At 48.2% G+C, this 26,702-nt stretch overlaps 1 protein-coding gene across 5 annotated transcripts in view; it reads left to right on the forward strand.

The window, feature by feature from the left end:
* CWC22 (CWC22 spliceosome associated protein) overlaps nucleotides 1-26,702 on the forward strand; it is a 354,656-nt gene that overhangs the window by 213,447 nt on the left and 114,507 nt on the right. For all 5 annotated transcript variants that reach the window (XM_085645191.1, XM_085645196.1, XM_085645192.1 and 2 more), the window contains one exon: nucleotides 11,105-11,398. In XM_085645191.1, the coding sequence (XP_085501317.1) occupies nucleotides 11,105-11,398 (294 nt within the window). The remainder of the gene's footprint in view (nucleotides 1-11,104; nucleotides 11,399-26,702) is intronic.

The following is a 26,702-nucleotide window of genomic DNA, read 5'->3' on the forward strand; positions in this document are numbered from 1 at the left end:
TAATGTGTTTTAAAAATGTTTTAAGAAATGCTTTGATGATTCTTTGTATCGAATAAAGGTTTTTGAAATGAACAACTTCCTCCTCAAGGAGAAATTTGTGATGCTTGCCCTTTACCAGATCTACCCCCAGCTCCATCAGGGGTACTGGATGTGTGACATCAATCTCCAGGATGCCTACTCCACATTCCGATCACCGGAGGTTTCTGCGCTTCAGAGTGACATCCAGGCACTACCAGGAAAAAGTGTTGCTCTTTAGACTCAAATCCGCACTTTGCACATTCTCAAAAAGCATGGCAGTAGTAGCTGCATACCTGCGGAGGATGAAATTTTTAGTCTACCCATACTTAGACGACGGACAGATCAAAAGCTCTTACCCAGCTCTAATGCAGGAACATTTTCAGGTCTGCCTCCAAACCCTACAAGATCTGGGCTTACAAGTCCACTTCAAAAAGCCTATACAAGTACCAATGCAAAAAATACACCACCTGGGAGCAGCTCTAGATACAAAAGACACAAGAGTGTGTCCTTTGGAGGAGAGACTATCCTCAATCAACACAATATGTTGCAATCTCCTCCACACTACTCGTCCATCGGCCAGACAAGTGCCGTCTTTGATGGGGTCGATGGGCTCTTGCATCTTCATTGTCCCCAATGCCAGGTTACACATGAGGCTGCTACAGCAAGCTTCAGAAGATCAGTGGTCTCATTTTTCTAACCTCTGAGAGGACAAAGTGGTCCTGTCACAAGATGCCAGACAGTTGCTCAGGTGGTGGATGCAGAGTCAACACCTTATGGTAGGAGTTCTCTTTCACCAGGAACTTCCCATGCAGAACCTTATCACAGATGCTTCCCTCCAGGGTTGGGGAGCTCACATGGGTTCTCTACAAAATCATGGCTTGTTGTTGGACAAGAAGCAGCTGTATCACATCAACATGCTGGAGCTGGGGGCAGTCTATCTAGCACTGAAGCCCATTTTATCCATCCATAAAAATGAACTCTCTCCTGATACAGACAACACGACCACAATGCATTACTTGAACAAACAAGAAAGAACTTGGTCCTGTCCTCTATCGCTAGAATCACAAGCCATCTGGAAGTGGCCTGACAATCTCCGCCATTCATCTGCCAGAAGCACTAAACACCCAAGCAAACTATCTGAGTCGCAACTTCGCAGAAGTTCACAACTGGATTCTAAATAAAGACATTACTAAAGAAATCTTTCGGGAATGGGGGAAACACAAATTGACCATTTGCAGAAGAAAAGAACAAAAAATGGCAAGACTACACATCCAGGTTCTCCTGACCAGGATTGAAGGGGAATGCCCCTTTGACAAACTGGTCTGGGAGAGTTCTCCACCTCTGCACCCCCCCCAACTTCTATTGATTCAGGCAGTAATCAACAATATATATCTATAGCAATCAGAAAGGCCACACAGGAGGTTGCCATGCAGACAGGATCCCCTTTACAAGTTCTGGGGGCAGATTTTCCATCCCAACCTGCCCTCGCTGAGCTTGACAGCATGGCTCCTGAATTCCTCCAGTATGGACACTTAGTACTCCCGCAGGACTGTATGGACATTTTGGCAGAGTCCAAGAGGCCATCAACCAGAAAATCCTATGTATTTCTACTTTTGGTGTGCCCAAAATGGTCATCATCCGTTTTTGGGCCAAGAAAGTGTAATCTTACCTTATCTCCTGCATTTAGCAAGGTCTGGTCTTCAGTTTTCATCTATCTACACTGCAGCAATTACTACATACAGAAAATCTCCCACACAGGTTTCTTTCATTCAAATGCCTGTGGTCAAAGATTTCCTAGAGGGTTAAAGAAGGTATACTCTTCTTCCCCCGGATCGGGTCACCTTCCCCTCTGTGGGAACTCAATGTGGGGCTCTCAAAGCTAGTGGGCTCCCCATTCGAACCAATACATAAAGCTTTCTTGCAACACCTTACTTGGAAAACCGCTTTTCTAGTTGCTATTACTTCAGCACATACAGTCAGTGAAATCCAGGCTCTATTTGCTGAAGAACACTATCTGGCATTTCATGCAAAAAGGGTGGACATGAGGGCACATCTGAGTTTTCTTCCCAAGGTGATTTCCACATTAATCTTAACATTTATCTTCCAACATTCTTCCCTAAACCTTCCACGCCAGCAGAAACAGCTTTACACTCATTAGATCTTAAGCAATTGCTTCAGTTCTGATTAGGCGAAGCAAAATATATCAGGCAGTCTGATAATCTGTTTATAAACTATGGTCCAATGAGAACAAGTATAGCCACTTCCAAGCAAACCATTTCTTGGTGGATAGTCTTCTGTATAGTGCTTGCCTACCAGTTAGCCAACAAACTCTTACCTTCTAGACCCAAGGTCCACTCTGAGGGGTAAGGCTGCTACTGCTACTGCTGCTCTGCTAAGAAATGTATTCATCGTGGAGATTTGCAAGGCTGCAACTTGGAGATCGGTACATAGGCTTGCTAAGCATTATTGTCCTGAATGTTCATGTCACCATAAAAAAGACCTGACCTAACTGTCACCTGTGGGGCATGATGGGTATCCGGAGGTCCTGGAGTGATGGGTTTCAGGAGCTCCTGGAGGTCTTAAAGGCATTGTGCCAGTTTTCTGTGTTATGGTTTTCAATGCAGCCTATTGTCTAACCATGCGATACAGTCCCTTGCTTTTTCCTTTCAAATAAAGGCTATGTTTTACACTTTACAGTGTAATTTTCTGTATTGCAGAAATGTTGAATGGTTGTGGTGCATTTTAAATGTCAATGTAATGTGGGCATTTTTTAGCCTCTATTTCTATAGGCTGCATGTGTGTGTATATATATGTGTGTGTGTTTTTTTGGGGTACTGTGTTCATTAATGAGGTTAAACATACATGTATTTAATATATGCTCCAGGCTCCCTGTGTATGGGCGGGACTATTCAGTGCTTAGACTTTGAAGAAAGCGGTCTTCCAATGGAAATTCAGCTTGTGTACAATTACACACTGGCGATTGTGTGCACATTGATTTATTTATGATACATAACAGGTAATATATCATATTGTCATTAAGGGGTTCCTGTGACATAAACCATGAGGCCAAAGGCTGAGTGGTTTGTAAATATCAGCAGAACCTCGAGAGGCCAATATTGGACCATAGAGCACGTTACCTGCGGGGGGAGGGGAGGGATGTGGGATGGGGGGGGCCATAATAAAATGTTTTTTTTAAAGTCGAACCTGCCTGCTGCTGGCTGCCTCCTGTGTCGTGCTGTGGTGCTGGGACTACCTTGTCCCAACAGATCCTGCGACTACCTCACAGACTCCCTGTCCAATCCCTGCGCTGCAGAGCAGTGCAGCGGGCTAGAAAGATGCTCCACTTAGGTCAGAGAGTCTGTGGGGTTTCTCTAAGTTGTCTGTTCAATTCAGCCATGTTTGAGAAACCTAAGTGTGCATGTGAGTTTTGTTCAGCCTGAGACTGCTGGCAAAACACACATGAGCACTTAAGGAGTGCGCTAGCAGTCCTCATCCCCCTCCAGTGCCTCAGCCCTGCCCCTCCCTGCACACGCTGGCTGAGCCAGTAGCTTAAAAATGAAACAATACTGAAATATTGTTGTATTTTTTTTTGCTGCTGGCTCTGAGCCAGTGGGGTGATGCTCCTCCGCCATTGCTGAGGTGCTGCCCCTGCTTCCTCCTGTAAGATCTTAGTCTTGCCTGGACAGCTTTTTTACTGGCTTGAACCCAACTCTTGTACTGTCCTAACTTTCCTCCGGCCTTGAAATGATATCCTTCTTGCCTTGATGCGATATCCCTCCTTCCTTGACGTGATATCCCTCTTGCCTTGACGTGATATCCCTCCTGCCCCACCCACCCTACATTTCCTAGTCCTCACCTTTCTCTAGCTCTTTCTTTTACGCCTGAATCGTGAGCCAATTTCCTTGACTTCAGACCAGCTCTTTCCATGGATTTGACTTTCTACAGCCTGCTGTCTTCAATGCAAATACATTGTGCTGATTTTAAGAAGTGAGCCTTGAAGTGAAGCTCTGGTGCCCTAGGGGGATGTACATCCAGCCACATTGTAATTAAGGTTTTGCAGCGTGAATCTTTCTGGATTCACTATGCTGTGCATTATTCCGCGATCTTGTGGTTGGGTCCGGATTCGTAGTCTTTTCTTTGTTTTTTTTTTTTTTTTTTGTAGCCCAGGTGGGCGTCGACGTCCACCATTTGGTGCACCTCCCGTGACGTCGTCGTGCTTCCTGCGGAAGTCCCACCTTTGGGGCGCCATCTTCAGATTCTTTTTTCCGCCGTTGGGTCTGGATCGTCATCGGGAAGCTCCAGAAATTCACTCGGAGGAAGAAGGAAGAAAAGCGAGTTTCATCGATAGAATCAAGAGAAGACATCAGGAATAGAACAGATTTCATCAGGAGCGCGAAGAAAGAGGACCAGCGAGCTTTTTTCTTCGACAGCCTTGGAGAATGCACGCTCAGAGACCCTGAGCGAAATGGACAAGACGCCATTCAAGTTCTGCCCAAACTGCCACCACAAGTTCGCGCAGAAAGACCAGCATCCGGTCTGCAACCTCTGCCTACCGGTGGATCACCAGAGTATCGACTGCAACGCCTGCTCAGCCTTCGCGCCGAAGACACTCAGGGTGAGAGAGAGGCAGAGAAGAGCCAACGCCAACATGGATGGCAAAGGGAAACCCCCGACACTCTACGAGCTGGGCCTCGACACGGACGACGAGGACAACGTCGCCGAGACAGCCGAAAACTTCACGGTCGTAGAGACCGACAAGAAAAAAGAAGACGAGGTAAGAGAATCGTCGAGCGCAAATCAAAAAACACCTCGAAAACACGAGGGTGACTCGAGAAAAACTGAGTCAAGGCCCACGAAGGGAGCCCCGGCGCCGAAAACTTCGACGTCCAAAGGGGGAACTTCGGACAAAAGGCCCAGCGGATCCTTACAAAAGGACTCCCTGGTGCAGAAAGACGCCGAAAGGCAAGGGTCGTCGAAATCATCCCATGAAACGGGCCGATCGACGCAGAAAGAACGTTCGACGTCGACGCAAGTTTCATCGAAAAGACCCGCGGTCGACGCCGAAAGCATCTCCGAAATGGAGAAAAAGAAGAGGCGGCTCGAGGCCGAAATGGAGAACATCCTTCAAAGGAAGAAGGAGTTCGACGCCAGGATGAAGGAATTCAAGATTCCAACGGTTTCATCGGCGGACGTCGTCGAGGTCGAAGACGAGTTCGACGCCGAAGGGCTGACAAGGGATCTCGAAGAAGAAGAGGAGCCCTATTATGAGGGAGAAGCCGAGGAAGAAGACCAACAGTCGTTCTACGAATCGGCGGCATCTACCAGCAACGACGTCGAATGGCACGATCTCGACACCGAAAACCCGGAGGAGCCCGTGGACACGTACCCCTCGAGGCCTTCGCCACCCGACGACATCGGGGTGTACAATATGGTGGTGAAGAGCGCAGCAATGGCCTTCGGCGTCAAACTCGACGAAGAGAGGCCGAAAGCCGATTTTCTCGTCGAAACACTGCTCCCCATCCAGACTAGGAGTCAGTTCCTCCCCATGCTACAAAGCGTGATGAACCAGGGGAGAGAAGCCTTCAAGGAGCCTGCCACCTGCCGGTCGATCACGCCCAGGACAGAGAAGAAATATAAGCACTCCTCCCTGGACCCACCTTACATCAAGGGTAGCGTCACCGCAGACTCCATCATAGCCTCCACGGCCAGGAGAAGGGCCAACGTTCCAGCAACTTCGGGCCCACCTCCGGATAAAGAGAGCAGGAGGATCGACCTCACAGGCAGAAAGGTCGAGAGGAACGCCGCAATGCACTGGCGCATGGCGAATTCGAATGCACTCCTCAATAGACACCAATACCAACACTGGGATGAGATGGGGGAGCTAGTAAAGCACCTCCCCGAAGAATACCGCCAGAGAGCCTCTCACCTGGTAGATGAAGGCAAGAACATCGCCAACTCCTGTATAAAGACGGCGTTGGATGGGGCAGAGACTTCAGCAAGACTCATGGCCATAGGGGTCACAGAGAGGAGGCATGCATGGCTAAGAATCTCGGGATTCAAACCGGAAGTGCAGAACAACATCCTTGGCACCCCCTTCAACGGAGAGACACTGTTCGGAGCAACGGTGGACGAAAAGCTCACCCAGCTCAAGAAGGAAAACGAGACAGCGAGGTCCATGGGGGCCCTACAGCTGAGGGGAATGAGACGAGGAAATCCCTCGAGGAGACCCTACGGTAGGGGTGGAAGCCAACAGGGGACGTCGCACAAGGCGTTCCAACAAGGTCAGCAGGGCGAAGGTCACGGACAAAGTCAGCAGAAGCAAAGCTGGCAATATCAACCTCGGGGCCAGTCCTTTCGCGGGAGAGGGAACGGACGTGGCCAAAGGAGGAGAGGGGGCGATCAGCCCTCCTCGAAGTGACTCAGCACGCAAGAAGACGCCTACCCTCGTCAGGTCCCCAAGGGTGAGGCGCAAAAAAAGTGTCATCAGGGGGAAGAGAAGATTCAAGAGCCTACGAGCATACGACACCAGTAGGCGGAAGGCTGAGGTTCTACCTTCAGGAGTGGCGGCGTATAACCACAGACAAGTGGATACGGAACATCGTGCAGTACGGATACTGCGTAGACTTGGAGAAAAGACCTCCAAACAGGAAGCCGAAGGGAAGACAGAGATCGGCCCAAGAACTGGCAATACTCAGAGAAGAAACGCGGAAACTCCTACAAAAGGGAGCCATAGAGACAGTACCGTTCAGGGAACGCAACAAAGGGGTCTACTCAAACTACTTCGTGGTTCCGAAGGTAGACGGGGACCTCAGACCCATACTGGACCTCCGTTACCTAAACAAGTTCATCAGAACGCAAAGGTTCAAAATGACTTCACTGCAGGAGGTACTGCCACAGATAAGAGAAGGGGACTTCATGGTCACCGTGGACCTCAAGGATGCCTACCTTCACATCCCAATAAACAGAAGGCACAAGGGCCTTCTAAGATTCAACATCGAACAGGAACACTACCAGTTCACAACCCTGGCCTTCGGATTAAAATCAGCGCCAAGGGTCTTTACAAAATGCCTGTCGGCGGTAGCGGCACACCTACGAAAGCAGGGAATACACGTATACCCCTACTTGGACGACTGGCTGGTCAAGGCAAACTCACGCGAGAAGTGCGAGAAGCACGCAAAGCGCGTAACAGACACCCTCACAAATCTGGGATTTTCCATCCACTGGGGAAAATCATCGCTGGAACCGGAACAGGTAAAGATTTTCCTGGGGGCAAAGATCAACTCCCTCAACAGTACAGTAGTGCCCAGCGACAGGAGGACAGATGCTCTACTGAAGGAGACGCAGCTCTACCAGAAGGGGCGAGCTCTGACAGTGAGGGCGGTGAGCAAGATGATGGGGATGATGGCGTCCTGTATCCAGCTGGTGCCGAATGTACGCCTGCACATGAGACCATTCCAGGAATGGCTGCAACAGCAATGGTCACAAGCAAACGGAAGTTGGGAGGATCTAGTGGTTGTTACGCACGCAGTGCAGGAGGAGATAACTTGGTGGAACAGAGACAACATAACAACGGGGAGAAGCCTGACACCACCAAGCCCAACAGTGACCATTACCACGGACGCATCGCAGAAGGGATGGGGAGCGCACATGGACAACCTCAGAGTGAGGGGTCTATGGGCTCCAGCAGACGCGGTCCGCCACATCAACTACCTCGAGTTGAAAACGATACTGCTAGCCCTGAAGGCATTCCAGAGACACCTGTTCGGCCAGAGGGTGTTGGTACAGACAGACAACACCACGGCGATGTTCTACATCAACAAACAAGGGGGGACACAGTCGTTTCCACTCTCATCCCTAGCTCAGGAGATTTGGAGATGGGCCATACCTCTCAAGATAGATCTACTGGCAATTCACCTACCAGGGAAGGACAAGGTGGAGGCAGACTGGCTGAGCAGGCAGACCTCAGCATCGCACGAGTGGGAGCTCAATGGCCAGGAAACGGAGAAAATCTTCCGGAGATGGGGGACTCCCACAATAGACCTATTTGCAACACGCCACAATGCAAAATGCCAAAGCTTCGCGTCCAGGCAACCAGATCAGCAATCCAAGGGAAATGCCCTATGGATAAGCTGGTGGAGGACATTTGCCTACGCCTTTCCACCGATACCCCTGTTGCACAGAGTGCTCGACAAGTGCAGAACCAGCAACATGACTCTGATCCTGGTGGCTCCACAGTGGGCGAGGCAGACATGGTTCTCACAGATTCAAGAAATGGCGCAAGGCAATCCGTACAGGTTCGAGAGGAGAAAAGACCTGCTCTCAATGCAAAACGGGGAGGTCCTGCACCCAGAGCCAGAGACCCTCAACCTAGCAGCATGGCTCCTGAAGACCTAGAGTTCGCACACCTAAGGTTACCTCAGAGCACTATGCGAGTGCTACGGGAGGCAAGGAAACCTACTACAAGAAAGTGCTACAGCGCAAAGTGGAAGAGATTCACGGTGTGGTGCAGGAAAAAGGGCCTGCAAAACAGAATGACAAGAGACTCAACTGTGCTGAGGTACCTCACACACCTTCTAAAGAGTAACCTCTGCTCGAGCTCCCTAAGGGTACACCTAGCAGCGATCGTTGCCTACACCAGAGGTGAGAAGGGTGGAAGTTTCTTCACCTCGCAGGTGGTGAAGAGATTCATGGAGGGAGCCAAAAGAATGGCACCCCCGAAAAGGTTGCCGCCGCCGGCATGGAATTTAAACGTGGTTCTGACGGAGCTCATGAAGGCGCCGTTTGAACCCATTCACAAGGCCACTCTACAAATGTTGACGATGAAAACTGCCTTTCTAGTGGCCATAACCTCACTACGCAGGGTGAGCGAGCTTCAAGCACTAACGCTACAGGAGCCCTACATTCAAATTCACAAAGACAGGGTAGTCCTGAGGACGGACCCACACTTCATGCCCAAGGTAGTGTCGGCGTTCCACATGAATCAGAGTATCCAGATACCGAGTTTCTTCCAAAACCCGACTACAAACGCAGAAAAGGCCCTGCACACCCTCGATGCCAGAAGAGCGGTGATGCACTACATTGAAAGAACCAAGGAACTCAGGAAGTCGAAGCAGCTGTTTGTGTCCTTTGCTACTAGCTTCATGGGTAGACCAGTGACCAAGGGCACCATCGCTAGGTGGATTGCCCTCACTATTCAATTCTGTCACAAACAGGCTGGACAGGAGCTAACGGAGGGGCCCCAAGCTCACTCCACAAGGAAGAAGGGGGCCACAGTTGCCTTCCTGGCAAACACGCCCATCCAAGACATTTGTCTCGCAGCAACTTGGGCATCTGTGCACACGTTCACAAAGCACTACTGCGTGGACATTCAAATGAATAAGGAAGCACAGGTCGGACAGAAGGTGCTACAACACATCTTCAACGACCAGCGATCATCTTCCACCCAGCCACCACAAAAATAGGAAAACCGCTACAAAGTCTATGCACAGCATAGTGAATCCAGAAAGATTCACGCTGCAAAACGAAAAGTTTCTTACCTGTCGGTGTAGTTTTGCAGCTTGAAGATCTTTCTGGATTCACTAGCGAACCCACCCACCTCCACCAGGAAGATGAGGCTGGAGGAAGAGGGGGTGAAATGGATAGGATCAAAGAAGTGGAAACGTACAGAAATATGGACGAAAGGATTAATCAATCGCCTAGGGTTAAAAAAAAAAAAAAAAAAAAAACAGGGAAAAAAGAACCCGAAGATGGCGCCCCAAAGGTGGGACTTCCGCAGGAAGCACGACGACGTCACGGGAGGTGCACCAAATGGTGGACGTCGACGCCCACCTGGGCTACAAAAAAAAAAAAAAAAACAAAGAAAAGACTACGAATCCGGACCCAACCACAAGATCGCGGAATAATGCACAGCATAGTGAATCCAGAAAGATCTTCAAGCTGCAAAACTACACCGACAGGTAAGAAACTTTTCGTTCTTGCACAAAAGAGCAAAGTCTGCTAATACTCAGAAACCCTATCTGCCAAAGAAATGGCGTATTAAAGAATATTACATGAAACAAAACAAAATATTACATGAAACAAAATGTGAAAGTGTGGGAACATGGCCTGGGCAACAATTTCACACTTTATAATTACTTTTACTTGATTGGTAGAACAAAGCCCACTACAGATTTTGTTTGAAGACTTATTATGATGCCTTAATGATAATGCCTTCCTTTCACACCATTTCTGTTTTTGCATGTGCTTCATATAAATACTTTTTATATTTGTAACTCATAAAGATGCTATAAATCATCCATTTCTTAATCTGCACTAGTTTCAGAACCACCCAGTTGGTGGAACCATTCAACAAAAGACTGAGGGCATCATTAGGAGGGACCGCCCGCCATAAGGGCGGGGGTCCCGTGGGGGCAATCAGGATGCGCCCGCCACAGTGGCGGGCGCATCCCGCATATTTAACATTGCGGTGGGCGGTACTGAAAGCACCGCCCGCCGCAATGCTAAAAATGCAAGTCGCACATTCCAATGCACAACGTGACAGGCACTGCATGGTGCCTGCCACGTTGTCTATTGAAATGCAGGGGGGTACCATAGGTACTCCCCATGTGCACCCCCCAGAGTCCCTGGGGGCCCGCAACGGGCCCCCGCAAGCAATTTCCGCATGCCTCGGAAAGGCATGTTTCTGCGCCCATAGTAATATGGCTGGCTGTGTCTCACAGACACCGCCACCATATTAATCTCTTTTCCGCCCGGTCGACTTGTTGACCGGGCGGAAAAGCAGCGGACGGTCTTTCCGTCCGCCGCGGTCCCCCCGCCATAGTAATATGGCAGGGGGGGGGGGAATGGGTGGCAGGGGGGGAATGGGTGGCGGGCGGGGACGGATCTTGGGCGGATCGCCATGCGGGCGGTGGCGATCCGCTCGAGATCCTAATGGACCCCTAAGAGTATATTAGTTTTCAATAAATGTTTTGCTCTGGATCATAAGTGTTTAAAAACATGTACATTGTCTCGTTCAAAGTAAATGTGTTTTTTAAAGATTGACTGTACTCTCTGTACCATTCTGATCTTGTTTGTCTTCTTTTGTTAGAGAGAAAGAGAGAGAGAAATACAGAAAGGAGAGAGACCGAGACCGTAATAAAGATTATGAACAAAATAAGTATGGACGATCTCCTTCACCTGTGAGGAAAGGTGAGGATCGGTTCATGCCACAGGCATTTGAGTCTATGGCGAAGAACAACAAAGAGGATATGGCCCCCGATGCTGAGCCCCCAGCTAAAAAAAAGAAAGAAGCACTGGATCCAATTCTAACACGCACAGGTGGAGCATACATTCCTCCTGCAAAGCTTCGAATGATGCAAGAACAAATCACTGATAAAAGCAGGTTAGTTCAAACTGCTGAATTTCAAGACCATGTATGCATTTATTCATGAGTTACCAAGTCTGTTTATCCAACTATTGGCTTCTGCGTTATTTAGCTCATTATAGTTTTCGTCAAATAATTATTTATAAATGTATTGCAAGAGGACCTTTCTCTAAAATGTTGCATTGAAAGAAGATACAAGCAAGTTCTTTACAAGTGTTAAAGTCTTTTTATTTCACACATTATTTTTTATTACTTTTCACTTGCATTATTACTTCTGATGTCATAAAACACTTTTTCAGCTGATCACATGCAGCAGGTTTTCTGTAGATAATGAGATAAGATATGTTTACATAGCCATTGTTTTCCTCTTATATTACCCCTAGTTCTCTTCTCTTGAATTTCTCTGCTTGATTTACCAACCCCCCCTTCATCTTTTATCTTACTAATTTACCTTTTATCATCCCACCGTTACATCCTATCTCCCATAGCTTAACACTCATTTCGAACCTTCCTCCTCCATCTTAACCCTCACTTCTAATCTTTCTCCCTTCACTACTCTAACCACTCTATAGTATTGTTCCTAACTGGTTTCTCCTCTTATTAATTGCTGTCCCCTTGAACATGGCATTCCGCAGAAATATTGAGCTCTCTTCTTCACCTCATGCAGTATTGCTCAATAGTTATTTTCTTGTTTCAGTCTGAAGAAGGAACCCATCTCTCAAACTGTTTTCTGTACATCAAACCAACAGATTTTTTGTTGAGTTGCTCAATATAAAACACCACATTAATATAATCGATAAAGTACCCTCTCTTGGCGTACATTATGTGGATATTGCAAGCTACTGAGAGTTCCATAACCATATAGAGAAATGAGGCCGAAGGCCAAATTCCTCTATAAGGTTATGGAGCACTGAGGTGACTTGCAATATCCTTATAATGTAAGCCAGGGTGTATTTTATCCCATATAATACATGGTCACACCATCACCGTGATCACAAACCACTTAAAGCCTTGGTGCTTAGCTCTTTGATATCAAAGAGCAAGCATGTTTAGAAACATTAAGAATAGAACCTCTAGTGCAAAATTAAACACATCAAAAACCTGTTAGATATTTGTTGCAAACAGGTGTTAGAAATCAGTTCAATACAAGTTAGTTTGAAAAACAACAAACAAAAGCTGTTGTAGGGCAGAATGTGTACAAGCATGCAGAAAGATTCTATCTTTTCTCCATCTGAGGAGTGCAAAACATAAACATATTCTCTCTGATTGTGATTGTAAACTATTAATATGGAGCAGAAGAAAAAAAAAAAAGTTCTGGTTGTTGCTTTAAACAGCAGCTTTAATAATGCTCCGTGACCTGACCTGCATTTCACCTTGGCTGCTGGCTCTGGCAGCAGGCATTGTGACGTCAGAACTCAACAGTAGTAACCTTATAATACTCTAGTTCTGTCATCTTTTCTTTATAATTTGCGACTTGGTGCGTCACAAGTTGCCGATTATAAAGAAACTATTGACTGCTGTTTATTTAGGGATTACGGAATCTCATGTATTATAAGTAAATAAATAGTGTATCAGTCTTCCATTAAGTTCCCTTTGAGTAAAATATTGCATTCTGGGGTAACCCTTTGTTTTTTTGTAAACTTTTCATAACCCTCTATGGTTTTTTGTAAACTTTTCATAACCCTCTATGGTTTTGTAAACTTTTCATTACCGTCACGGCATTCGTGCGCTCTACAAATAACAATTCAAATCAAATTAAATCAAATCACCGTGTATTTTTTGAGAATAGTGTCAAAAGAGAAGATGACATCTGCCCATAAATCTACCAGCTTTGAAGTGAACAAAGGGTGAAGATAAAGGATGAATCTTAAATGATCAACTCTCCAGATTTAGGCACGTTTGTAATCTGGGAAACGTAATACTCTAACCTCAATCAGTAAACAGACATTTTGTATAATTCACCACATCAGCCACTAGTAGGTCCTTTTCAATTACACCAATGTTTTGGAATCAGAATGAAATCATGCTTTCAGAAGTCATCTACGCAGATGCAAATCAGCTTCTAGGCATAAGAGCTCAAGTGCATTATTTAAAGTGCTGTCTCAATCTCTGAGGCCTTTTCGATTGTTTCTTGACAGAGCCCTCTTACAATCCGGTTAATGACCATGGCCTGTTAAACAGAAAACATGTTTTTTTTAATGCTATTTATAAAGAATACAGCACATCTTCCCACACTCAATAGAGATCAGCTCCCAGGTGACTAACCAATAATTTGATTAGTCACCAAGCAAGCTGTCTCAAAGAATATATTTAAAGCTAAGAGAACAACAATGTCTGAATTAACAATGTTCGAGACATATGAGCTGCAGATTACACACTGTGCATAGATCGCCATCTGGTGTTGGGCCCGGATGTTGCAGTTGTTTTTCTCTTGGAAAGTCTTTGGAAGTCACGAGGTATGTGACGACTCCTTTGGATCATATTGCGCATGGGCTTCGGCTCCATCCTCAGATTGTTTTTTTCCTCACTCTGGCTCGGATGTGTTCTTCACGCTCCAGTTCGGAACCGTTCCAGTTTTCCTGTTCGGCGCGCAATCCTCACCCCTTCGACGGTATTGTCTCGATCGCGTTCACCAACACTCGATGCGACTCTCAACAATCTAAGTCTTCGATTCCGGTCGTCGACGAAGGCCTTCGGGCCTACCTGGGCTCCTGTCTTGGCTGATGGAAAGGACTCCAGTTAAGAAGTGTCCTCGATGTGGGTCCAAGTTTCCCCATACCGATCTCCATGAGGTGTGCAACCTCTGCCTCTCCCCAGAACACGAGGTAAGGGACTGTCCAGCTTGCGCCTCCTTCCGATCAAAGAAGACGATCCGGGACCGACGAGCAAGGAGAACAATGGCTCACTCGTCGACTACGATCCCCGACGACATCTTTGAAGAAGACGTCGATGTCCCGGAATAGCACACCGAAGAAAGCCTCGTCAGCGCCTCCGAAGCTGACAACTCCGACGTCGAGGACATCACTCCGGTACAGAGAGGCGTGAGTACAGACGTCGACCCTGACCCTAAACCCCCCTCCACGCCATTGAAAAAGGCTTCGGTCACGCCTTCGCCTTCAGGCCTAGGTATGCACCAAAAGACTGCTTCCCATCCCTCGCTTTCAGGCCCGGTTAAGAAGCCCATCGAGCCTTCAGGCACCTCGGGCTCGAGCCAGCCTACCCTCAGTGCTGAGAAAACCTCATCGGCACCGACACCGAAAAAGAAAACGCCCCTTTTCTCGTCTGCGCCGAGCTTGACACCGAAGCTCTCGGCGCCGAAGACTAGCACCGGCTCCTCGGCACCGATAACACCCTCGGAGCCGAGGAAGAAGCCAAAAAGCCTAGACTCCCAGACCTTGAAGCCGAAAGCCACCTCGGAACCGAGGAAGTCAAAAGACACTGCTAAGCCCCACGGTTCGAAACCAAGAACCACTGCCTAATAGACGGCGAAAAAACCCACGGCTCCGACACCATCGGCACCGAAGGATATGCCCCTTACAGACGAACTGTTTCGACACAATCCTTACCAAAAAACCCTCGTAAAGGATCCAAAGACTGGGCATTTGTCGCTTAGCACCCGAAAAAGATCACTGGACAAGCCTGCACCAACTCCACCACCAAAAAGGAGAGACTTTGCCACCTCCCCTTTGAGGATTCCTCCTCCTCCTCCTCCTCCTCCTCCTCCTCCTCCTCCTCCTCCTCCTCCTCCTCCTCCTCCTCCTCCACCTCCTCCTCCACATCCTCCTCCTCCTTCACCTCTTCCTCCACCTCCTTCTCCTCCCCCACCACATCATTCTCCTACACCATCTCCAGATGATGATGATGACATTATATACGACACAGGGGACGGGGCGGACAACCTATCAACAGGGGACCCTACTCCTACAGGCTCCCCAGACCCATGGGACGACCACAACATCTGAGACGTCCCTAACATCCCGCACGACGATCTTTACCCTTCCAGACCCTTCCCACCCTTGCCCCCCCGAGGACACCATGGGATTTAACCAGCTACTCCATAGGGCTGCCCAGTACCACGGGGTTGATCTCCACACAGACACCGTAGAGGAGGACTTCCTCCTAGATACATTCAACACTACGCAGAGGTCCACCTCAATTCTTCAGATGCTTAAGGGAGTTCTTAAGCACGCACCAGAGGTTTTTAAAGACCCAGTTAGAGCCAGGGTCATTAACCCACGAACTGAGAAAAAGTATAAAGCCGCCCCAACAGACCCACCCTATATTAAAGGCCCGCACCACTAGACTCCCTAGTAGTCTCCAATGCCAGGAAACATGCCGATTCCCAGGCATCAGGTGAAGCTCCACAGCCAGATAAGGAGTCTAAACTCTGGCAAACGGACAGCGTCCCAGGTGGCCAACATCTGGCATATCGCTAACACACAAGCGCTCCTAGCCAGATATGAGAGGGCACATTATGATGAGCTGGAGTCAATCATGCAACACCTCCCTGACAAATCTAAACATAAAGCCAACAAATTGATTCAAGAGGGTAAAACCATCACAAACACTTCCATCCGTTGTGCCCTCGATGCAGCTGACAAACGCCTCCAGGGCAATAAATACCAGCACCCTTCTGCGTAGGCATGCCTGGCTACGCATCTCAGGTTTCAAACCTGAGGTTCAAAGTTCCATCCTCAACCACCCCTTTCATGAGAAACATCTGTTTGGTCCTAGTGTCGATATAGCCCTCGAAAAAATGAAGGACGACACAGACACGGCAAAATCTATGGGAGCCTTGCAGTCGCTAGCTCCCAGGCGCTCCTTTCACCGCTCCTCCTTTAGAAGCAATACCAGAGGCTACTCCTCCGACAGCGCCTCCTACTTCCTACAAAACCCCTACCCAATCCACCTTCACTAGGGGTTATCAAAGAGGCAGTTACAGAGGTAACAATAACAAAGGCAGAGGCAAAACTAACACCTCCCGCTCTGCCTCCACCCAGTAACTTCCCTCCACTTCCCCCAGACTATTCCACTCCAGTCGGGTGCAGACTCCACAATTTCCTTCCTGTCTGGGCTACCATCACTGCAGACAGATGGGTGCAACAAATAATCCAATCAGGCTACTGTCTAGAGCTAACATCTACCCCCCAACCATTCCACCCAAACAGCGCCCAATGTCACAGGAACATTTGTCACTTCTGAAGCAGGAGGTATACTCCTCCTACATAAAAATGCAATAGAACCAGTTCCTGCCCACCAACAAAACAAGGGAGTCTACTCCCTATATTTTCTCATACCAAAGAAGGACGGCTCTCTCAGGCCCATTCTGGACCTCAGACCCCTAAACCAATACATACACTCAGACCATTTTCACACGGTCACACTCCAGCAGGTGCTTCCTCTGCTCTCCCAAAACTACTTCCTAACCACCGTAGACCTCAAGGACGCCTATTTCCACATTCCCGTTAACACCGCTCACAGGAAGTTTCTCAGATTCGTAGTGGACGGTCACCACTACCAATTCAAAGTACTCCCCTTCGGAGTCACCACAGCGCCACAAGTGTTTACCAAGTGCCTAGCAGTAGTGGCAGCACACCTGAGAAGATAACACATCCATGTCTTCCCATATCTAGACGACTGGCTTATAAAAGCCAGCTCATACAGCCAGTGTGTACAACACACTCACGCCACTATCCATCTACTTCACGACCTGGGCTTCACAGTAAACTACGCCAAGTCCTATCTGCATCCCCTCCACATACAACAATACCTCGGTGCCACCATAGACACCTCAAAAGCGTTAGCCTACCCCAGCCCTGCCAGGATAGCAAGCATACAAGCTCTTCGCACCAAATTTCAACCTCAACACTCTCTTCCAGCCCGAGTGTTTATGCAACTTATAGGGATGATGGCCTCTTGCATATTCATAGTACCTCATGCAAGACTCAAGATTTGTACTCTCCAAGAGTGCCTAGCACGCCAATGGAACCAGGCTCAAGGTCACCTAACAGATCTGGTGTTGGTAGACGGTCGTGCCCATCGCTCTCTGCAGTGGTGGACCACCAAAAACCTTTCCAAAGGGCGACCGTTCCTAGAGCCGGTTCCTCAAATAGTTCTAACAGCGGACGCATCGCTCTCCGGCTGGGGAGCTCATCTACTACATCACCCCATGCAGGGCAGGTGGACACCTCAACAAAAGTTACTCCACATCAACCATCTGGAGTTACTGGCCATATTTCTAGCCCTGAAAGCCTTTCAAACACACGTCTCAGGCAAGGCTGTCTTAGTCCGCACAGACAACATGACAGCAATGTACTACATCCAAAAACAGGGCGGCACACACTCTCTGCAGCTCTCTCAGCTAGCACAGACCATATGGAGGTGGGCCATACCTCAAATCATTTTTCTCCTAGCACAACATGTCCCAGGAGTCCAAAACACCATTGCAGATCTGTTGAGCCGTCAAACTCCACAAATCCACGTGTGGGAACTTCATACACAAGTTCTTCAACCATTCTTTCAAACGTGGGGGCAACCACAAATAGACCTCTTCACCACACATGAAAATGCCATATGCCCAAGCTTCGCCGCCAGATATCCACACCCATTGTCCAAAGGCAATGCGATATGGATGAACTGGTCAGGCAGATTTACGTACGCTTTTCCGCCTCTCCCACTCATTCCATTAGTGGTGCGCAAACTACAACAACATTCCCTAACTCTCATCCTAGTTGCTCCAACTTGGGCCAGACAACCGTGGTACACCACATTGCTGCAACTCTCCGTAGTTCCGCACCAAAAATGACACCTCTCTCCACGCCTCTTAACCCAGAACCATGGAGAGATCAGACACCCGGACCCAGCTCAGCTCAACCTTGCAATCTGGCTCCTGAAATCCTAGAATTTGGTTACCTTAATCTTCCCCCTGACTGTATGAACGTCATTAAAGAACCTAGACGACCTACCACTAGAGCTTGCTACGCAGCCAAGTGGAAACGTTTCGTGATTTATTGTCACAACAATAATGTCAATCCTTTAGATGTGTCTATCCAACACATCATAGGCTACTACATCATAGGGACGAGCGCAGCGGGCGCGACGAAGGCGCGCCGAAGTTCCGCCTAAGTTAAGCCCGTCTGCGCCCGTCTGCGCCCGTCCGCGACGGGCCGGGACTAGGGACTCTACACTCTGCCCCGGCTGTGACGTATTCGTCTGCCCAGCTCACAGCACTTTCGTCCTCTCTTCCCCCGCCTCTCCCTCTCCTGCAGCTCCTTGACTCACATGGTATCCTCTCCTCTCCCCCTTCTTTTCCGGCACCTATCACTCCTCGTTCTACTTCCCGCCCGTTCACCCCTCACTCTGCTCCCACCACTGCCTCCGTTCATCTTCTCAATACCCGCTCTGCGGTCAGGCATCAGACGGCCCTCTTTAACCTCTTGACCTCCGACTCCCCTGATTATCCTTTGTCTGACCGAAACATGGTTTTCTTCCGACTCTCTCCCCGACCTCTTGGCCATCCTCCCCGACTCTCACTATGCCCTTCGAGCTGATCGCCCGGCAGGCAAAGCCGGTGGAGGAGTGGCGATGCTCATCCGTTCCTCTTTTAAATTCCAAATCCTCACTTATCCTCCAATACCTAACGTGGATTACTTGGTGGCCCGCTCACTCAATCTTTCGGTGCCTCTCACAATTGTTCTCGTGTATCGCCCCCCTCAATCTATGCCTTCCTTTGTTTCTTCCCTCCAGGACCTCTTGGCCACTTTGGTGGTCAATAACTCCTCAGTCCTCTTGCTTGGCGACTTCAACTTTTGGCCAGGCGATACTAGGGAAGACTCTTCTTCTAAAGATTTTTCTGCTACCCTTCACTGCCTCAATTTCACTCCCTATGTCACAGCTCCCACTCATGTTCAGGGCCACACCTTAGACCAAATCTGGTCCACCTGTGCTAATATTTCCTCTCTCCTTATTTCCCCCTGTCTCTGGTCGGACCACTTTAATATTTAGTTTTCCATTTTTCTGGGCATGGCTGTTAAGCCCTCTTTTCCTAAAAACCTGTTAGCCCGTAACTGGAATTCGATTGATCTCGACGCTCTCACGCTCACTTTAGCTTCTTCTGCTCCGGCTCTTAACGACCTTTCTCTCGATTCTCAAGCTGAGACCGTCCGCACTTGGCTCGCTTCTTCTTGCGACCTAGTTGCTCCGCTCAGAAAGGTCAAAACGGTTCGTCCCCACGACGCTCATAAATGGTTTTCTCCAGAGTTGAAAGTGTTCAAACTGGATCTTAGACGGTCGGAACGCCTCTGGAGACGTAACTACAGCCCTTCTCGGCGCGCCAAATACAAATTACTCCTCACGCAATACAAAAAAGCCATCACTGCAGCCAAAACCTCTTATTTCACTGGGAGAGTGGCTTCGGCTGTCAACAAGCCCCGGGAAATATTTTCCTTGGTTAACGCCCTAGCTACATCCGACCGCTCCACCCCCGGCCCTGTTCCTTCACAAACCCTCTGCTCCGCACTCAATGATTTCTTCATTGACAAAATCTTGAAGATCAAAGCTAACATTCCCCCCGTGTCCCAACCCTGCCTGGTCTCTCCCCCCCCCCCCCCCCTCCTCCCTCTTCCTTTATTTCCTTTCCTCCTATTTCTCCTTATCTATTCTCTAAACTTCTGGCCAAAGTCAAGTCAGGCTCCCCCGCCGATTGCGCGCCAGCCCGTATTCTTAAAATCCTATTCACTAACTGCTCTGCCCCTCCTCTTGCTCTTCTCAATTCTTCTTTGGCCTCGGGCTCTGTCCCCTCCTTTTTCAAATCCACTATTGTCCTTCCCATCTTAAAAAAAACTGGTCTAGATCCCTCTCTTCTTTCCAACTTTCGTCCCATCTCCCTTCTTCCTTATCTTGGCAAAATTCTTGAAGCACACGTCACCTCTTGCCTCTCTTCTTATGTCGAGCAGAATGGCTTGTTGGCATCTCACCAGGCAGGCTTCCGTCCGGGCCATTCCACGGAGGTGGTGGTCCTAGCGGTCCTGGATGAGCTCAAGGGGAAAGCTGATCTCAATCTTCCCCAAGCCCTGGTCCTCCTCGATTTGTCCGCTGCATTTGACACGGTCGACCACTCCATCCTTCTCGACCGTGTCAGATCAGCTGGTATTCGGGGTGTGGCCCTCTCCTGGATTGCGTCCTTTCTTCAGGATAGGTCCCAGGCGGTCCACCTCTCTGGTTTTTCGGCCCCTTCCCGTCCAGTTACCTGTGGCGTTCCTCAGGGTTCCTCTCTTTCCCCTCTTCTTTTCAACCTTTATATCCAACCCCTCATTACTTCCCTCCTCGAGCTGGGGGTCTCTGTATACAACTATGCCGACGACCTTCAGCTCATCTTTGACTTATCCTCTTCTCCCGATTCCCTTCCCAAATTCTGTTCCACCCTAGTCTTTATCTCTGAGTGGATGAGCGCCAACCATCTGAAACTCAATCCTGACAAGACGGAACTTGTCCTCACGGGTGGTCCCTCTAACCCTTGGTCCCCTGCTCATTGGCCCCTTTCTTTTGCCCCCCCCCCCCCCTTCACCTGTTTCCTCTGTCCGCACTCTTGGCATTAAAGTCAGCCATGACCTTTCGATGCACAGCCAGATTAGCTCCGTGGTATCTTCCTGTTTTCTGTCCCTTCGTCTCATCCGGAAGATCTCTCGGTTCTTTTCCACCGATGCCCTCAAAACCATAGTCTTGGCTCTTGTCATCTCCCGCATCGATTACGGAAATGGCCTGTACGTCGGCATCCCTGCTTTTCAATCTCGCCGACTTCAGGCCATTCAAAATCAAGCTGCCCGCCTTATTCTCTCCCTCCCTAAATCTTCTCACATCACTCCTGCACTCAAATCCCTTCACTGGCTCCCCGTCCACTCTCGTTCAATTTTTAAGTTGGCCTGTTTAGCCTTTCTGGCCCACTCTCGGTCCGCTCCTCTCTTCATCACTTCCCTTATCTCTTCTTATGCCCCCTGTCGCACTCTTCGTTCTTCTTCCATGTCTCTCCTGTTCATCCCCCGTTTCCGCAAATCCAGAACCGGGGGCACTCGCTTCTCGGTTTTGGCCCCTCAGCTCTGGAACAGTCTTCCCCTATCCATCCGCTCTATCCCTATCTATTCCCATTTTCGCAAAGCTTTAAAAACCTTCCTTTTTTCACAGGCTTTTTCTCCCTAAACTCTTCGGTTTGATTTATGTGAGTCTTGATCAGGTTTTAGCGCCAGGAAGCCGCTTGGTCGCAGTGCGCTTTACTAAATACCTTTTTCATTTATTCATTTCATTCATACTTACTACACCTACAAAGATGCAACCTAGCCTAAATGTCTATTAGACTACACCTTGCTGCCATAGCAGCGTATCTACAAAATAGACAACATCTATCACTCTTTAGAGTACCTGCCATAAAAGCCTTCATGGAAGGCCTCAAGAGAATAATTCCCCCTAGAGTGCCACCCTCACAGGTGTGGAACCTAAACATCGTTCTCACAAGATTAATGGGGCCTCCATTTGAACCTCTACATAAATGTGAGCTTCAATTTCTAACATGGAAAACAGCTTTCCTTGTAGCCATTACTTCCCTCAGAAGGGTCAGTGAGATACAAGCACCCACCATTCAAGAACCTTTTCTGCAAATGCACCATAATAAGGTTGTTCTCTGCACTAATCCAAAATTCCTTCCTAAAGTCATTTCTCCCTTTCACCTCAATCAATCTGTGGAACTGCCCGTTTTCTTCTCGCAGCCACAAACCATTGCTGAAAGAGCTCTACACACCCTAGATGTCAAAAGAGCTTTACTTTACTACATCGAGAGAACACAACCCTTTCGCAAGACCAAGCAACTATTCGTGTCTTTCTCACCACCACACAAAGGCAACCCCATCTCCAAATCTGGGATAGCTAGGTGGATTGTTAAATGCATACAGATTTGCTACCACAAAGCAAAACGAACGCTATCTGTTCCCCCTAAAGCCCACTCTACACGTAAGATGGGGGCTTCCATGGCATTTTTAGGGAACATCCCCTTAGATGATATCTGCAAAGCAGCTACATGGTCTACACCGCACACTTTCACTAAACACTATTGTGTAGATGTGCAAACTAAGCAACAAGCTAGTGTGGACCAGGCTGTCCTCAAAACACTGTTTCAAACAACTGCAACAGATACTGGTGGTCGCCGCTAGGCGAGGGTACTGCTACACAATCTATGCACAGTGTGTAATCTGCAGCTCATATGCCTCGAACGGAATATGCTACTTACCAGTATCCATCTGTTCTTGGCATGTAGAGCTGCAGATCTACACACGCCCACCCGCCTCCCCGGCTACCTTTATCTGTTCCAGTTTTATCTTATTTAGATACAGCACACATGGGCATCTTTCCTGTTTCTTACAAAGCTCCATCATTTCCCCGCTGGCGAAAAACAATCTGAGGATGGAGCCAAAGCCCATGCGCAATATGATCCAAAGGAGGAGTCACATACCTCGAGACTTCCAAAGACTTTCCAAGAGAAAAACAACTGCAACATCCGGGCCCAACACCAGATGGCGATCTATGCACAGTGTGTAGATCTGCAGCTCTACATGCCAAGAACAGATGCATACTGGTAAGTAGCATATTCCTTTTCAAGATAAGGGTGAAAAATGGGGAAGGCCTATTAGAAGAAATGGGGTTGATTTCCACAGCAATAGAGTTTGATAACTATTCAATTTTATGTTTTCTGTTGGACGAACACAGTTTCCTATTCCTGTCTTGCATCACGCGTTGCAGTCTGTGTTGTGGGGAGTATCCCTGTAATTCCTTAGAATATCTTGGCACCTGAAAGTCCACTATCCCACTTTGACATTTGCAAAGTTATTACCTCTCACATCTATATGCTCATGGTGTCATGGGAAAGACTGGATTGCTGCTGGCCTGATCATTCTGTTGGAGCAGTCATCTGGTCTGCTCACGCACCTGTTACTGCAGTGTGAGACTTGCCAAGCCGTAGAAAGGGCTGTCAGATCATGAGAAGTTCTTTCCTCAGAACAAGCATGGAGACAGAAAAGCCCAGGAATAAGTCTGGGCACACAGAGTGCAAAAATTTAGGAATGGAAGAGTGGATCAGGTCACGCAAGGTATTCCAAAATAGACACTGACGTCTGCACTCTGGGGCCCAGTCACCTTGCCCATAAAGGAATCCCTGGTATGTTTGAGGGAGGGTTGCTAAAAAGTGGGAAAAACGATGGGCCTGATCTAAAGACTGCTGGTGGTCGTTGCCCATCAGGATGGCGGAGAGCATTATGTCTGGCATTCTGACGCACTATTGCATGCCATATTTAAAGATCACTGCTGGCGCGGTGGAGAACTCCATGCCTCTAAAGGCACTGCAAGTTTGGGGTGCGACTACAGGTCAGCATACACCAAATATTTTTGTTTTTCAAATACAAATTCCTAAAGTGGGAGTTAATGACCCTCACACCCTGAAAGATTTCTCCTAGTTTATGGTGGGTCTTATTTCTTTTTCTCCAGTATTGGATCTTTCATAGATTCACATGCTTGAATCATTCCCCTTCGTCGAAGTCCCACAGTACCATAATAAAGCAGCGTGTATCACTATCATAGGCTATAAAGGCAATGAACAATCACTTAGATAGCCTATCCATGTCCTTTTTTGAAAAAGACCAAACTTCAAACCTTAACCAATCAGGCGATAGCACCCTCTAAAACACTCCCAAGAGAGTCTGATTCCCTCAGATTTTTACCAAAGTTTGTGTGTGAAGGGAGCCTCCCAGAGTTCTGCTCAGTTTTTCTTCAATCAAGATTCTGAAAGCTACTGCTACTACTTCTACAATGTCTGACAAAAAAAGGCCTTTTCAGATCCTTCAAAACCTGCGGAAAGAAAATGTTGATGAAACTGGTCCCAGGATGTTTGTTTCTGGTCCAGGGAAGACCTGGCTTGGCAGTTCGGGCTGGGCTGATCCCATGAAGCACATAGCTGGCTCTGAACTGGGGTGGCGAAGTGAGATAAATAATGATAATGGATTCAACCCAGATCTGTGACTGGGGGTGAGTGTCTGAAAAGTTTCAGTGCTCCGTCCATCATCTCCTTGTGTTTGCTTTGTTTTCCCTAAGTTGGCAGGGTATGCCCAGACGTGGGTCCCTTGCTCATTTTGCCACTGGATTCAAGCTAGCCTGGCTGATGAGGGGTGTTACCCCAAAACCAGTCCCAAGATGCTTGTTTCTGGTCCAGGGAAGACCTGGCTTGGCAGTTAGGGCTGGACTGTTCCCATAAGGCACAGGGTCAAGCCTGATTTGCTGGGCTAGAACTGGGTTGGAAAAGTGAACTAAAGAATGAGGATGTTTCATTTTCAGTGCTCCGTCCATCATCTCCTTGTATTTGCTTTACATGTAGATGACCCACATAAGGACTGCCTCTATTGCCTCTATCCCCAGCATAAGGTAAAGGACTGTACAATTTGCCTCACTTTTTCCTCCAAAACCTTGAAGGACAAGGAGGGAAGACTTCTCCTGTGGCTTGAAAAAGCCAAAAAACAGAAATCAACATCTTCTGAGGAGGATAGAAATACCTCTGCAAGATCTCACAAAAGATCAAGCTCCCATGACCAAGGGACTTCTGAGGAGAGCAGAAGGGCCCTTAAAACATCCCACTAGGCCTTTTCTCTGGAAAGGAGAAAAAGAAACAAATATCCTTAGATGCTGCCTCATCTGAGCCCAGTACACCATCCGACAGGGTTGGGGATCGCCTGCATACTTTATCAGAACTGTCAATGGTGACGCACAAAACTCCTCTTAGAGGTCCCGTCTACAGCACCATCACAGTCAACAGTAGTATTGTCTATGATTACGACGACGGTTATGACCATCTTATTGAGACCGTCAACGTTTAAGACGACAATGCCATCCATCGACGCACCCATCCTGTCAACTAAAACTCAGTTAAAGACCATGTTGACGACAACTCAGTCGACTGGGGGTGTAACGATGACACCAATGACATCCAGACAACCAGACACCTTCATTCCTATGACCGTCGCCTCAATGACAATTAAAATGAGAAGAATCATAAAAACTTCCTTACAGCTTGAAATATGTCCCCCCCCCCAGTTAAGTCTCTCCTCTCTCCCCAAGTATCTGCTGGACCTGAAGGAGTCAGACAATATCGGCCCTTTTAGAGCAGCTCACAGCCCATCAGAGCTCCAGGGAGGAAAAACAATGTTATGGCCATTAGTATGCACCTCATGCAAAGCAGTGGCATTATGACCAGCATTATCAGTTCTATAATGAGCCACAGGCCAGACACGGTGACATTCAAGTGCCAATGTCACTTTTTCAGGACTTACAGGCCATGTTGCAAGACTATAGGAAAAGGTTCCCTGAACCTCCGCAGGAAGAACCAGTGGTTCCACCTCAGCCTACCTCCCATGCAACTCCAAGGCCTATTCCTCCACCTATGACTCCCAGAATGACACTTCTAACATAGCGGTACCACCAAGATGAGATGACCCATCGTCAACAGATGACAATCAAGAAGGTGAAATTACAGATCCTCATTCTCTCCCTGATGAATGGGACGATTACCTCATCTCCACTCCATCGCCCCCAGCAACACAGCCCTTCGGAGGACATTGGTGGCTTTCATAACTTAATATCCCAGACTGCAAGAAGGTTTCAGCTCCCAATTTCGGTCAAGCAGTCTGACTGCCTCCTAATAATTTTAAGGAGCAGATAATGGAAATGAGTCCGAGCCACCCCCATTATAGATTATGCATAGGAGGAGAGGATTAAAATCATCAAGACCCCAGCAACTGTGGCAGCTGTACTGCTTCACATTGAGAAATATAGGGCCCCGGATGATTCTCCCGCCTGTCTTACAGGACATCCCAAACCATATTCCTTTATTTCACAAGCGGCAAAACGTCACATTAAAAATCCATCCACTCCCATATCTCTGCCACTGGACAAAGAGGGCAGGCACTTAGAAAAACATAGGCAAGAGATTTTCCACCATGTCTGCCATCTCGGTTTGTGTGGCCAGCTCCCTAGCCATTCTAGGCCACTACAATAAGCAGATGTGGTCTAACATTGGGGACCTCATTGACCTAGTGCCTGAAGAACTGAAGTCTGAGGCAAGAAAGATCCTACAAGAAGGTATGCGCACAACATCTGTGATCATAGACTGTGCAGTGGACATAGCCTCCACTGGCTTTCGCCAAATCGCAGGTGCAGCATTCTTAAGAAGGCAAGACTGGCTCAAAGCGACAAACTTCAGGCTGGAAGCGCAGTCCAAAATTCTTGATATGGCCAG

The sequence above is a fragment of the Triturus cristatus genome, chromosome 3_1 (genome assembly GCF_964204655.1).
Source record: "Triturus cristatus chromosome 3_1, aTriCri1.1, whole genome shotgun sequence".
In the NCBI taxonomy this organism is placed as follows: Eukaryota; Metazoa; Chordata; class Amphibia; order Caudata; family Salamandridae; genus Triturus; species Triturus cristatus.